Genomic DNA, 15,986 nt, shown 5'->3' on the forward strand with positions numbered 1-15,986 from the left:
AATTTAGTGTGGCTGGCTTTTTTGAATATTGAAGTCAATGGACCGCGATTTTGCATTGACGCCAATGGGACAAAATTTTGCATGGTGTCAGTGGGGAGCAGCATGCCACTATCTGCACTTTTTTTTTTTTTTCCAAACAACAAAACGCCAATTACCCTATTTTCGACTGATAATCTTCAGCGGCCGATATATCGGTGCATCCCTACGTTTTTTGCGATCACTGCAATCGCTCTGTACACTGTGTCCATAAACCAAACAAAGCAACACCTCCCTGTTGTTTCTTTTACAATACTGCAGTAGGGGAGTGCTTAAGGGTTAGAGTCTCTATCGGGTTTTCATTGCTGCCTGTGCCCTTACTGTGAACATTCCCTTCATAGGAAGTTATGGGAAATCCTTATAACAGGAACACAGACAAAAACAAAAATACATTTTTAGTAAAATGGAGAAGAGTTGATTCCCATCCTGCTGTGCCTTGTGCTTCCTTTTTTCTTGTAGAAGCATTACCAGGATAGGAATTAAAGGAAAATCTCCCTCGCTGAGTGACAGATAAAAATCCTGACATAAGTTTTGACTCATTACCCATTCTAGAACAGAGAAAATTGTAAGAGCTATTGAAGAACTCCTTTCACTTCAGTTTTGATGCACCCATTTAATTCCTTTAAGACCTATTATTGAAACGAGCGTGCCTGGTTCCTGCCCTCCACAGCATTCTGGGTCCACATTACTGCATATTTCTTATATATCATCCTCTAAGTACTTGACCTTCCTCCTGCACACATGCCCTACTACTTGTTATTTTTCACGTTGTACCGTGTTTTAACTACCTGTGACTTTCATCACTCGCCTGCAAACGCCAACTTCCAATATTTCTTCTACTCTGTCACTGTAATGTTCATCTATAACAGAAAACAATGGCTGTATTGATTGCCATCCAACATATAAGTCATGATGAAGAAGACTGATGGACCTGACAGAAGACTCCTCTGCATTTTTAAGCCCCTGAACTTTTTTGACGCAAATGCTTTTTTTTCAATTGTAATTTATTTAACCACTTCTGGACCAAGTCTATTTCTGAGACTTGTTGCTTACAAGTTAAAATCAGTATTTTTTTGCTAGAAAATGACGTAGAACCCCCAAACATTATATCCTTTTTTTTTTTTTTTTTGTAGCAGAGACCGTAGAGAATAAAATGGAGATTGTTTCAATACTTTGTCACACCGTATTTGCGCAGCGGTCTTACAAATTTTTTTTTTGGAAAAAATACACTTTTTTTAAATAAAAAATAAGAAAACAGTAAAGTTAGCCCAATTTTTTTATATAATGTGAAAGATAATGCTATGCTGAGTAAATTGATACCTAGCATGTCATGCTTCAAAACTGCCCCTGCTCGTGGAATGGCGACAAACTTTGGTACTTAAAAATCTCCATAGGCGATGTTTACAAATTTCTACAGGTTACCAGTTTTGAGTTGCAGAGGAGGTCTATGGCTAGAATTATTGCTCGATTGTGGCAATACCTCACATGTGTGGTTTGAACACCGTTTACATATGGGCACGACTTACATATGGGCTCGCTTCTGCGCGCAAGCTTGGAGGGACGGAGATAGATATTGTATATTGTATATTATCTGTATATATATATATATATATATATATATATATTATATAATATATAATTTTTTTTCATTATTTTTACACTGTCCCTTCAAAAAACATTTTTTGATCACTTTTATTCCTATTACAAGGAATGTAAACATCCCTTTTAATAAAAATAGAAAGCAGGACAGGGCCTCTTTAATGTGAGATCTGGGGTAAAAAGACCTCAGATCTCACATTTACACTTAAAAGCAATAAGAAAAAAATGGGCCCTTTAAGGCCGTAGGGCGGAAGTGACGTTGAATGTCGCTCCAGTCCTCCAAGGGCATAGAGTCGAATAAGGGCATAGAGTCGCATCTTGCCTTGACTTTACTTCCTGCCCATCCATCCTGGGGATCGGATCGTTTCCTTCCACTGACACCAACACCAATTTTAATAAAAATACTACACTATGGTATCTTTATCTTGTCTCCCATGGGTTCACTCCTTCATATGACCATCTCATTGTCACAAAGGAACTAATTGGAGCTGCCTACCAGGGGAATCCCAGCTTTTTGTGATATAAGTGCATTGTGACCTACCTGTAACAAGGAATCAAACACCACTGGTGAGTGTATATTCACTTTTAGAGCACAAGCGGTGAAGACTAAGGAAATCCAACTATTGCAACATTTGGTATTGGGATTTGTCACACTGGTATGTATATATTCATATTTTTTCAGTGTGTGTATATGTATGTATATATATATATATATATATATATATATATATATAATATATTTATATTTAAAAAAATTCTCTTTTATGTTTCATTCATTATTTAATTATTTCAATTTCTTTCACATTATTTGTATGCATGGATTTATAAGTTCTATGTCACTTATTTGTAACAATCACATGTGAGTCCCATCCTTTTACTATTTATACCATTTGGAGGTGTTGTCATTCACTTTTAAAGGGACAGCCACATTAATTTGCTATATTTTATTTCATTTTCTAGTTTAAGGGTGCCACACACTGGTATTGTTTTGGGTCCCATGTATGCAAACAATTGTATTTGGTGGCACGATATATAAACCCACTCCCAACCCCCCCCCCCCAAAAAAAAAAAAGTAGTTCCTAAAGTAGAATGAGGAAGTTACAAAACACTAACTTTCCTGTAAAGAATGGTGTAAACAAACATCTACTTTATGGTGCTAAAACAGTAGCAGCCTCTATAAGCTACAAGATGAAAAACACTCATAATATCATTTTTTTTAGCAGCAGTTAGTTTCAGCTTTTTTTTTTTTGCTGGCAAATCGCTTCCAAAGACACACATGAAGAAAAGGTTTTTTTTTTTCCTGCTGCTAGAAACTTCAAAAACTTTTCTAGACTAAAATAGTGTGCCTGGACATATAGGATAACAGTTTGCTTCTAGAAGCAGAAAAAAATGCTCAAAATGCTGCTGCTAGGAGCGTTTTTTTTTTTAAGCTAGTGTGCACTGGAAGTGCAAAACCGTCCCTTTCCAACTGTCATTTATTATAATTTAGGACTGCAGTTTTTTTCCTGTACTGTGCATTTTCTGCGCATTGTACTGTAGTATGGTAGACCCCATCTTGTGACAATATTTTATCATTTCCTTAGTTCAATGGGAATTATTGGCAGAGACTCCCCTAATCCCAGCCAGGCGTACAGTCTGGCCGATCCTCCTTCAATCTGCAAACTCTAGAAATAATTATTAGATTACATAGCATATGTCCCATTTACTGAATAATTGTAGAAATATACGTGGTGTATTTTCATAAAAAGGAGTGGATTTTTGCAGTAGTGAGGAGGAAAAATATATTTGATGCTTTGTTTTTGGAGTGGACCATAGATGAGACTAAAGCAGTCCTGCCTGGGGCCTTGCATATGCTCCATTATCTTGATATAGAAACAGACATCACTGGTTAGTCATGTGGCAGGCCGACTCCAGGCTGATTAGGTTTCTCTGTATAGTAGAAAACCTCTTCCAGTATAATTTACACACAGCTGAAAATAGTTGTCTGGTGGACTTCACACATAGCTTGGATCCTGATTGTGAATTTACTGGATTGCAGAAGCTTAGTGTAAAATATTCAGAATATATGTGTTCGTTTGTAAACGTACATGTATTTATATAATTTCTATAATGTGCAACACTTTATAGACCACACTGAACCATAGGTATGTCTCTTTTTTTTTATTTATTTATTTATTTTTTTTAATTGTGAAGTACTTACGCAGGTACTATCATGTATGTTTGCTCTTACGTTAAAACTGACAAATAAAATATTGATAACCATCTACCTGCTGGAAGATTAGGCATAGTAGCAGAGGGTCTTTATCTTCATGCTCTTCCTGTGCTTGTGGCTTCTTTTAGGTGTTTTCCACAATTTAAATATGAACTGGTAGGTTACTTTTCTACCACCTAACTTTGCACTGTGTGCTATGTGTTTGTATGATTCTAGTGTAGTGCTACCCCCATAGGAGCCGCTTGAGATTGTTCAGTCCTTTACTCTGCCCTTCAACCCCAAAAATCATCTCAGCCCCTGCTGGCACACCTAGCAATAGGGTTAGTGGAATAGCACAATAAATGACACACCGACTGTTTAGCTCTCTCAGATTTACTTAGCCAATGGAAGAGACTTAAAAAGATATTAAAATGGCCAAGACTTGGTTGAAACAGTTCTGAAAGCAGTTAGATAACACTTAGCAACAACAAGTAATTGATACCAATGTGTACAGTAATAAACGGATTCCTTAAGCAAGCTATTGATTGCTGTAGGTATTACTGTGGCTAAAGGGGAACCCCAGGCCGGCCTATAGTATCTTTTATCCTAATGAGAGACAATGTACTATAGCTACTAGTGAAGTGTCCCTTTTTAAGAGTAATGAACAGCAATGTAATGATGCAAGGCCTTGCTACTGTCTTCACCGGCAGGTTGGAGCTCTTAACACCAGAATTCCTTAATGTGGCAAAGTGGGCAAAATAAAGTGGCTGATTCAGTCTTGTAGCAATCTATGTAATCCAGGCAGTGTTGTCTGTGCACAATGTTCAAAGTGTATTATTAATAGCGGACTGTGAAATTTGTGGGTAAATACTCTCTCACCAATCCAGTTAAATTTCAGCAACCTCACAGAGGATGATCAACCGATTCTGCTTGCTGCAGATGGACAGAGGTGACAATCGGCCTGCTGCTTCACCAATGCGGCCATATCCTTAGCGTTCTGCTCTGCTGCCAAGTGTTCTTCTAGTAGCGGGTGATGTCCCAACCCTCTGTGGCTGGAGCTGTAAGCTGTGCACTGCGCGGTAGGCCGTGGTCTCCTCACACAGCAGCGAGATGGTGCTCAAACGATGGGATCCAGGATGCAAGAGAGCGTGGGCCTGCTCAGCAGATCCCTTTATAGTCTTTCCAACAATTCTCCCCTGGAGCAGGTGACTTGCTGGGATGTGTAGTCCATGGTCAGTTCTGAAGATCCGCAGTGTCCATTCAGAAAACTACAGCTCCCACAATGCTTTTCTTTAGGCTCAGAAATGTGATGTCAGTAATCCGAGTTCAGCACTAGGGGGTTACAGAACAGTCTGGGACAGCAGGAGACAAGTCTGCAAAATCAGGTGCTGTAATTTGCTCCCGGCTACACTAGTTTACAGCAAGGCTACAGATGTCCTTTTTAAAAGCAAGATCAAGTGTTTTAAATCTGAACTCCATTTTTGTATAGAAAAGGTATTTAATTGTGTTAGGGATTACCAGTAATTATAAATCATGAAATGTGTGCTTAGGTTGAGCTTGGAAATTGTATGCACAGTGCTGTCAGGCTAACGTTGGAAGCTTCATAACAGGAGGATGATGGTTTACTTCATCATTGTGCTGCTACTTCATTATGCCTTCACGTGCTTGGAGTGGGGGCGAGGAGGAGGTGGTCACAGAGAGGGCAGGACCTGGCTATGTTGTCTTGTTGCTTGTCTCACAAGACTTGCTAATCAGTATCCAAAATCCAGGTATGTAAGACAGTTCACATTCATTTATTTGAAATGCGTATTTAGCTGTTGTCTGGAGTTCAGATTAAATGTTCCCACAGTGGATTGCTTTGTTTGCACCACATTAATTGTTTTGTGACTAGAACTCAGTAAATCTGTGGCTTGTACCGTTGGCAGATTAATTTTGTATAATCTGATTATGCTGTGTAGTCATGTTTTTGTTGAGGTTTAGAAGTTGATCTCTTCCTTAGGCTGTAATGGGATAAGGAAGTTCTTGGGCATTTTTAAGGTAATAAGGTAAACCTGTAGTGTGACACAAACACACACACACAAACAGCCTGTCTTATGACAGTTTGGCTCCCCAGATCACTACTTATGTTATCAGAAAAACCTGAAACTCCAGGAATGAGAAAAATGGGCTCTGCTTCCTATTGCCACATTCAAACAATGGCACAGTGTGGCCAACCGTCAGTATTTTTACTGGCAGCCAGTAAAAACTGGGCACTTTTCTCCTTGCAGTGACAGGAAAAGCTTGACAGTAAAAAAGATGACTGTGACGCTCGGTTTGGAACTGCACATGCACAGTTCCAGTCCGGAGCCGGCTGAGACCACTACAGTGTGCCTGCTCCAGTGTGTTCGGGCTGCGCCGACAGGGGGTGGGTGTGGTGGAGGCGGTGCCTGAGTCTGCCGTGTGATGTCATAGTGCACGGGAGCCGAGCGGAGTGGCCGGAGCCTTATGTTTTGGTCTGCGGGACAGAAGCAAGGCAAGCTGCGAGATGGACTTTCAGTGCTGTGTGGACTGAAGGGACCACCTGGTGTGGAGAGAGACTGTCACTGTGACTCAGAGGACGTGTCAGGTCGGTTAGGTGTCATCATCATCTGTGCTGCTGCACACTGCTGTCCATTCTAATTTCTTGCCCTCCTGAGTCCTGTACCTGAGCCACTTACTTGCATATTGTAGCCTAAATATTGAAATGTGCACTTAAAACTGTAATTTGTAACTTTTGGAAATGCCAGTAAATTTTGGGTGTCGTGTCAGTAAAATTCAATCTGGTAGGTTGGCAACACTGGAATGACACTAGGGGAGGAAGGAAGACTTGTTTAAGGTGTATCTCTAGGCAAAACTTTTTCTTTGTTTTGGAGTGGCGTAGAGAACACAGCCACAAAAGAAATATACATGAGCCTCCTGGCTTATACATACTCTGGCCTCACACTTAAGACCCTTTTGTCTCGGTTCACACTAATGCGATGTGCGGGTTCCCGCAAACCAACTAACACTCAGGCAGTTCCCACTGCTCTGTGCGAACTGCTGGGAGTGTCAATAGAAAGTTAATGACACCCCCAAATCAGTTCACTTCGCCCTGTGGCCCCCCGCTCACCCCCCGAGCCGACGTGAGTGCCTGGCGGTCACGATTACCGCTGGGCTCCCGCGAACACCGATGACACACGTAGAACCCGGGATCTGTGTGTGTAAACACACAGTTTCTGGTTCTCTGAGGGGAGAACAGACAGATTGTCTGTTCATTCAGAGTATGAACAGCAATCTGTCATCTCCCCTGCAAAGTCCCCTCCCCCCTTCAGTTAGAACACACACTAGGTAACACATTAACCCTTTGATCGCCCCCTAGTGGTTAATCCCTTCACTGCCAGTGACCTTTTTTTAATAATCAATGCATTTTTATAGCATTGATCGCTGTATTAATGCCAATAGTCCCAAAAATGTGTCAGAATTGTCCGATGTTTCTGCCATAATGTCGCAGTCCCAATAAAAATCGCAGATCACCGCCATTACTAGTAAAAAAAAAAAATTAATAGTAAAAATGCCTTAAAACTATCTCCTAGTTTGTAGACGCAAACCAATCAATATACACTTATTGCGTTTTTTTTTTTTAACCAAAATTATGTAGAAGAATACATATCGGCCTAAACTGAGGGAAAAAATTGTTTTTTTATATATTTTTGGGGGATATTTATTATAGCAAAAAGTAAAAAATAATGCGTTTTTTTTTCAAAATTGTCGCTCTTTTTTTGTTTATAGCGCAAAAAATAAAAACCGCAGAGATGATCAAATACCACCAAAAGAAAGCTCTATTTGTGGGGGAAAAAATAATTTTGTTTAACTGACAATTGCACGGTCGTGCGACGTTGCACTCAAAGCGACGCAGTGCCAAATAGCAAAAAGTGCTCTGGTCAGAAAGGGGGTAAAATCTTCCAGGGCTGAAGCGGTTAAGGATAAAAAAAAAACGGCCTTTAACTAGTCAGTATTTACATATGAAGGTGACTTCCCACTGCAAATTGGGAGCTTTATGGTGTCAACTAGGTTATTAGTTTTAAGTCTGGTACACTCTACAGGTTTTTTTTTTTTTTTTTCGTGCAACAAAAACTGACAGCTCCGGTCGGAGCCGCTGTACTAACCATCCGACTTTAGTAAAGCGATCTCCCCCCGCTGAACTGTTGTGTTCCGACATGGGCACAGCCCCCCCACCAGAATACTCTGATCAGCGCACTCTGCCATTGGCAGAGAGCGCTGATGGGGAGTCAGTCGGCTGCTGGTTTTCCAGCATGATCATCCAACAGAAGTCAGCCTGACCGACATACATAGCAGCCAAATGTCGGCCATTTTTTTTTTAACTAGCAAATGTCTCCTGACATTCAGCCCATGTGTACCCGGCTTTAGGGGCATATATATGAAGCAGTACATCTGGCATTCACCAAACAATTACTGCAGGTGAATCCTCTTGCTACATGTGTTCTTAATTAATAGTGGTTGATATAGTGTCAGTGAATATCCGGTGAACATCAGATTCACTGCTTTATAAATCTAAAGGTTTATGCCTCCTGCAAAGTTACAAGTTACCTAATTTTTAATCATTTTAAACACGCATCAAAAATACATAGCCTTTCCATAAAGTGTATAATCCCCTGGAGGAAATGAGCTAATATTGATAGTATAAAAACGAAGAACAATGAAATCTGATTACGGTAGATTTGCATGTTAGAAATCTTGTTTGCATGTAAATTTGCATGTTAGAAAAAAAATAAAAAATAAAATATACCTCACGTTTACATATGTGGGCACGACTTGCGTATGGGCTTGCTTCTGCGTGCAAGCTCGGAGGGACGGAGATGGATATTATATATTATCTGTATGTGTGTGTGTGTAATAAATAAATATATATATCTGAGTAAGGGCGCTAGCAATATAGCCCGAAACTGTAACTATATAGTGTAACATTTTTGATACGCTTTTTTGTATGTTTTTCATTTCAATAAGTTTTTGTGCAGCGATCCTCTGAACTTTCTTTCTATATATGACCGTTTGGGATGGTCTGATTGAATTGCACTGGGAGACTGCTGATGTGCTGTTCACCACCACCTGTGTGTAAATATATATATATATATATAAATAATATAAATTCATTTTTCTTTGTGTGTCTTATCCGTTGCATGTCTTCTAAGTAATTTTTTTTACGAATTACTTATGATAATTAGTACACCAATAAAGCCAGTACTTATGTCTGTCTTGGTTATAAATGCTGTTTTAGTGTAATGAAATGTGCATGCTAGTGTCTAAAAATGACAGCTGCAGCTGCCTTGTTTGCAATTTGATCATCTAAAACAATGAATCACTTATTAGATACCATCTAAATCTACACTTATTAGGCATATTCAATCATCTGCACCTGTTGTAACAAAGCAGTTTGCTGTAGCATTCGTGTTTATAAGGAATAGTATTTTCAGGAATACATAAATAGATGATCTATTTCAGTAAGAGGAGGATGAGACTCCCTTGCTTCATAGAAGGAAATGAATGGGTTTCAATATAGGCTGTCAGTTAGCAGCGTTTTTAAATTTAAGATGTCAAGTAGAATAAAATGACATTTTAGGAATATATCAGATTTAAAATGTAATCCTGTTTGCTTTACAGGTCGTCTGGTGGGTGCCCTGGATGCTGTGCTGGATTCCAGTGCCCGTGTTGCCCCATTCCGGATATTGCTTCAGGTCCCTGGATGTCAGGTTTACTCGAGCATTGCTTGTGGTGAGTCAGAGATGTACTGGGCCCTAGCAATTGGTGAGTTTTCAGAACCAGAATTCAAAACGTGCTGTGTGCCTGCATGGCCATGGATGTTAAGGTAACTGGAAATAACATTGCTGTGCAGTGACTCAACACTAATTACTTCAATCACTAATACTGAAGGTTGCTCAAAGTCTGGAAAAATGTAATTGCAGAAGACAATAAACATGCTTTTAAATGTGGGGTAAAAATATGAAAAACCACCTCAGAATAATGGAAGGTGTTGCATTGCTAGTCATATAAAGAGATGTACAGTATTCGGTGTTCAGATTTTTAAATTTTTTTTTTATTTGATGAATGCATTTTTGAGCTCTTTTTTAAATGATAGATGGGAATGTTGCATTTATCTATTAAAGTACAAAGGTTATGAAAAATATAATTTTCAGTACTAGGGTTTTAGTGTTGCCTTTTAATAAGTTAACCTAAGAACTGCCAGTTAATAGACTTGGCTGCTTAAAGTGTGTTGACACTTTTGCAGTCAAATTTTACTTTGCTCTGTGAATGGAAACACATAACAAACATATCTAAAAATAATTTTAAAACATTTCTTACCTTTCTAGTTGTTTTTGAAGCAGGATTATACATAGGACTCTACAGGCAGCATGAAATTGTTGCGAATGGCTTCCAATGTCAGAGGACAAATGTAGGAACACTTTTTTAATTAAATGCAATGTACCACCCAAGCCTTGAAATCTTTGTTAAGATAGACATTGTGCACATCTACTTTACGGATAGTGAAGATCTGCCAGCGCAGTTATGATAAACCTGAATCTCCATAGCCTGCTCTATAAGATTACATAGAAGGGAAAAGCTAGGTGCTTTAACCCAAAGATGGCCACAATGTGGCTCTCGACTTCTGAGAGGACCACCATGGATGTCCATCCACGTGCGCACCTCCCACTCGCCCCCTGGGGCACGCATTGGGCGTGCTCTGTGACCACTGTGTCCTTTGGATGATGACAGATCGCAGTAAAAAGCCAATCACAGAGACCCTTTACCATGTGATCAGCTGTGTCCAATCACAGCTGATCACATGTAAACTGACTTGCCAGTTATCGGCATTCCTTTCCTCACACGCTCTTGGTGTGTGAGGAAAGGAGAGCCGATAACTGGCAAGTCTGACGGAGTACATTGTTTACACTGATGATCAGAGCACTGATCATCAGTGCTCTGATTATGAGTGCAGCCTCATCTGTGCACAGCAGAGAAGAAGAAAAATTACTTATTTGCAAAATTTAATAGCAGAAACTAAGAAAAATTTGTTTTTTTTTCACATTTTTCTTTTTTTTGTTTAGCAATAAATAAAAAACCCAGTGTTTGAAAAAATACCACCAAAAGAAAGGTCGATCTGTTTTAAAAAAAATGATAAAAATGTAATTTTGGGTACAGTGTTGCATGAACACGCAATTGTCATTAAGGCTGGGTTCACACCGCAGCACGGAACGGCTCACAGCAGGGGTCCGGTGCGTTCCCATTCACCATTTCAGGTCCGATTTGGGCCCAAATTTTTGTCTGAATTCCAACCTGGACAGACCAAAAGACACACAGGACTCCTGTGCAATTCACTCCGGAGCCGCTCCGGAGATGTGTAAACTGGCTCCATAGCGAGCCGGCCAAAATCTGCTGATGAATTGGATGTGAGGAAAACCGCATCCAATTCGCAATAATATGAAATCAGCCTCAAAGTACAACAGCACTAAAAATTGGCCTGGACAGACAGTAGGCAAGTGGTTAAAGATAAAAAAAAAAAAAAGTTTTTAAAAAGGTAAGCAGGGAATTTTGTAATCTATAGAAAGTAGGTGTTATTTCAATTTGGCTGTAAAAGTGGTAATACACTTTAAAGTGTAGAAAAAGTGTAAAGTGTAGAATAGACGCTGCCTTTGCTTAACTTTTCTTTGAGAACTTTGTTTCTCTAGACGTTATCCTGTTTCTTGGGGTCAATGATTTCCGAGTCTCTGACCTGGAACAAGTGTAGAAAAGGTTCTGAAACTTTTCTGACATTCACTTACAGCATGCTTGTTTTTGTCTCTAGCCGACAGGTGTTGCATGCAGATGGCACATTCATGTCCATGAGGACACCTGCAGCTGCATGGACACTTGTCCTAATGCAACAGCATGCAGGCATGGGTGAGCAGCCCCGATTGCACACTGTCTGTGTCGGGGCCGCTCGCCCACGCGCCCGTCACATTAGGATGAGCTGCTATATCCGAGCAGCCGCTGGATCAGGGACACATACACATTCAGCCCATTTATGGTGTACGGATTAGAGATGCATAAGCAAACAGCCCCTTTATGGTATACAGACCTCAGCATCCGTATGAATGAGGCCTTAGTGATCTAAAAGTATTTTCACCAGACCACTTGCGATCTCTAAAGTGGGCCAACAATGGCTACACCACTACATAATCAAAAACAGCTATATCAATAGGTAGCCTTGCTTATCCAGATATTTTGTTTACTGACTGTGGGAGGAAACATTCTGTCTACCCAGATTACCCAGAAGGATCCTAACACTTGTCTGGCTATATCCTTTCTTGTTTCTAGAATTGATGACATTCATTGTGTTTTGTTCAAAGATTTTCCTGTTTGGAAAATTCTTAGCCAATTGGCCGCCTGTCTGGAAATATACTATGAGAGACTCGTGTATCTCTGATTGTCTAAATGTCTTTTGCTTTTGGATGCCTTCCAACTAATAATGTGCAATAGGTTATAAGAGCCTGTTTGGGGAAAAAAATGACTGTTAGCATTACCTAAAATCTTTAACTTATTTGTTAGATAGGAAAAATCCATTAGATGTGTTTATTGCCATTTGCAGTGTTTCTAGAGCGCATGATCCCAACCTGCTTAGTGTGTGAGCAGTACTCGAATGTATCAAAAAGCCTTTACTAGTAAGTGTTCAGAAGTTTAATAAAAGTGTGTAATATTCAGTAGATACTTCTTTGTCAATGGTGAGGAATCGCATTGCTACATTTCAGAATAATGTATTGGTTGTGTCTCTTTTTGCTCTGTTTTTACAACTTTACAACCTTCTGAAATGCAGATCTAAGTTATCATAAACCATTTTATTGTGGCAGCTTATTGTGTGATTGCCTTGCTAGCTGTACTTTGTTGCAGTACATTTTAAAGGCATGATCTGACACATTCCCAAAACCAGTTTTCCATTGGTGCTAATGACCCCTAACACTTTCAAGCCTTTTTCGTTAAGGTATCTGCAGACTAAACTAGTAGGTTGCACTAACTTGCTCCTCAATGTTATGTTCATATCCACCCTCAAATTGGTTCCAAACTGGTTAGATGTGTTTTTAATTCCAATCTGTTAATCAACATCATTTATCAATAATCATGTAGTGCAAGGGTTTTACTGGCTCGGCTTAAATTGAATAAATTGTTTCTGTATCAAGGATTATTAAAAGCTAAGTTCACCATTTATTTCATTTCTAAAATTCAGCTTCCCTATGTACCAATATACAATGAATGTACCTCTGTTGCTGCAAAATAAAAGCTGTCTTTGATATTTAGAACAATGCCTTGTGTGTACCCCTAGTGTGTTCCATAGAAAAGTTCATGACTTCCTAGTATGTAGATTTGGGAAGTGACCACCAGTAAGCCTAGGTTCACACTGATGCGGGTTAGAAATTGTGCAAGTTCAGCTGAACGCGCACAATTTCAAACCGGCAATGCAATCCAACTTTGGGGGCGATTTGACAAACACCTTGTTGTGTTCATGCACACGTCTATTCAAATCGCCCCGAAGTCATCAAAAGTAGTACAGGAACTACTTTTGGGAATATGTGCGGTGTCGCACAGATTCGGACGGTGCCATTGGCAGCAATAGCCGCTGATTTGGCATGTGATTAGACATGCCAAATTGTCCCAATGTGAACGTGGGCTTAGACACAGAAAGCAGTTCACCAGCTGACCTCATTAGCACACACATCCCCGGCATCCCTCCAGGTGTGCATTTGCCTGGCCTATCAATGTAGGCTGCCACAGCTGCTATGTTTGCACGGCATCCACAGCATGCCTCCAGATGGGCCTGGGCTGCCTGGTAGACTCTCTGGGGCCGCATGCAGGATGCATGTTGTACACCCCTGATGATAATGCAATATCTGTACAATTTCCTTTAGATTTACCAAAACTATGGAGTAGGTGGTCAGGGAGACCCTTGCACTACATCAGGGGTGTCCAACCCACAGGCCGCATGTGGCACCAGAGAGGTTTAGCATACCGCTGGGCCCATCTGGAGGGATGCTGGGGATGTCGTTCAAACATAGCAGCTGTGGCAACCTACATTGACAAGCTAGGCAAATACATGCCTGGAGGGATGCCGTGCAAACATAGTTGATGGGTGAAGAGTGTGTGCTAAATGAGGTCAAGTGGTGAACTGCTTACTTTCTCCTTACTGGTTTTCATGTCCCAAATCTACATACCAGGAAGTCATGAACTTTTCTATGGACCACACCAGGTGCTCAGGTAAGGTCTTGTTCTAAAAATCAAAGAAAGCTTTGATTTTTCTGCAACAGAGGTTCACTAATGAAAAGTTAGTACATAGGGGAGCTGGAATTTGGGGGAAAAAAAACTTTACGCCTTTAATACATTTTATTGTAATGACAAATGCAATCTAAAGAACATTTTAGCTTGTGTGCGATAAGCTTTTAGTTTTATAAATGCTTTTGTAGTTGAACAGAAAGTTTAAAGTTTTCAATAAAGTGTATGCAGGGTAAAAAAAAAAAACATATGAAGTACAATTCTTCAATATATTTATATATTTCCCCATATTGTATCTCTTGTAAGACCCTGCAAGTGCAGAAAAATACCTGTTGATCTGCCAGAAATGCAGTCTGCTCTTAAAGCTGGCCATACATGGATCGAACTCAGGCCGATTCAGCAAAGAGCAGCCAAAAGTCGATGCATATATGGCCATTGTGGTTGAACAGAAGTTGATCTACCAATTGACGTCTGTTAGGCTGCTCTGTTGGGAAATTTCCAGTCAATCAGTGGCACAAGCTATAGATTGCAGCACTGATCTGTGTAATCTGATGGTGGGGAAGTCTCCCCGCTGTCAGCATACAAAGACACAGCGGCGAGGATTCCCCCATCCACCTCAAATTTGTGGATGGCGGAATCGGGTCATTTTTAAAAATTTTTTTTTATTCAACCCGCTAGTTGAACAAAAAAAAAAGTCTCTCTCCTATATGGCCAGCCTTAATCCTGTTAATTCGGACTATTCAGAGCACTTTGTTGGACTGAGTGGTGTCATCCCTGCCCAATTGTCTTTTGCTAAACTACTCAAACCAGCCCCCATCCTATTTCCAAAAACATAGACACTAATTGTTCTGTGGTCCACGATAAGAACACGGAGGGCTAATTATCCACCTTGAGAAAACACAGCAAGTGAACACAAGAAACAGGTTGGTTCTAAATATCGGACAGGATCAACAGGTAATTTTTAGGAGACCAAACCATAGCAAATATGAGACTTTAATTGATGGGCTTACATACACCTTGAATAAATGCTGCTCATTCATCACAGTGTAGTAACCCGTAGCAGCCAGTCACATTTTAGTGTACTCCGAGTTTGTATGCTTTGCACATTGCACTACACATCCCATAATCGTGTTTCTGATGTTGGTACATTTTCATATAGGCCATATGTCAATACTAGGAACCAAGCCTGTGTTTTATCATACCAGGGGCCACAATGGAGGAGATCACACAGCATTGGGACTGGCTGGAACAGAACTTGCTTCACACTTTGTCAGTGTTTGACAACAAAGATGACATAGCTAATTTTGTCAAGGGAAAAGTAAAGGTAGGGTTTATCTCTCTGTCTGTCTATCTGTTTAGAGCATTGTCTGTCTTCCTGTCTCTCCATAGAGAGAAATGTAACCCTTAAATATGGGCAGATAATTGGCAATGTAGGTTATTTGAGAGGTAACTCTTCATTTTCATTTTGTTCTTTCATGACTGGAGTCTTTCTTTTCCATACACAGCTAAGACACAAGGAGAAAGATATTAATGATTAAGCTGTACTTTTGCAATACCGAGCTTCGTTTTTATGCACTACCCCATATAGAAACAGGTATTTATAGTGGTGGTTGTGTGATTATAAAAACAAGACACATTGATGAAAGGTTGTAGGATTGCTCTTATGTTTTTTTCAAGCTGTGAATTTGCAGACATTTTAAAGCAGTTTTAAACCCAAAAGCAAATATTATTTTTATACAGGATTTATATAGCGCCAACAGTTTGTGCAGCGCTTTACAAAATGAAGGCAGACGTTATTTACAATATCATTTGATACAAGAGGAATTAGAGGGCCCTGCTCATTAGAGCT

General features: G+C 40.0%; 1 protein-coding gene across 2 annotated transcripts in view; it reads left to right on the forward strand.

The window, feature by feature from the left end:
• Positions 1-15,986, forward strand: part of TBC1D8 (TBC1 domain family member 8) — a 134,046-nt gene that overhangs the window by 32,694 nt on the left and 85,366 nt on the right. Inside the window, exons 3-4 of one of the 2 annotated variants that reach the window (XM_073614778.1) lie at positions 9,503-9,646; positions 15,343-15,461. In XM_073614778.1, coding sequence (XP_073470879.1) covers positions 9,503-9,646; positions 15,343-15,461 — 263 coding nt within the window. The remainder of the gene's footprint in view (positions 1-9,502; positions 9,647-15,342; positions 15,462-15,986) is intronic. The other variant, XM_073614779.1, reaches the window with a different exon arrangement.

Source organism: Aquarana catesbeiana, linkage group LG02 (assembly GCF_042186555.1).
Source record: "Aquarana catesbeiana isolate 2022-GZ linkage group LG02, ASM4218655v1, whole genome shotgun sequence".
In the NCBI taxonomy this organism is placed as follows: domain Eukaryota; kingdom Metazoa; phylum Chordata; class Amphibia; order Anura; family Ranidae; genus Aquarana; species Aquarana catesbeiana.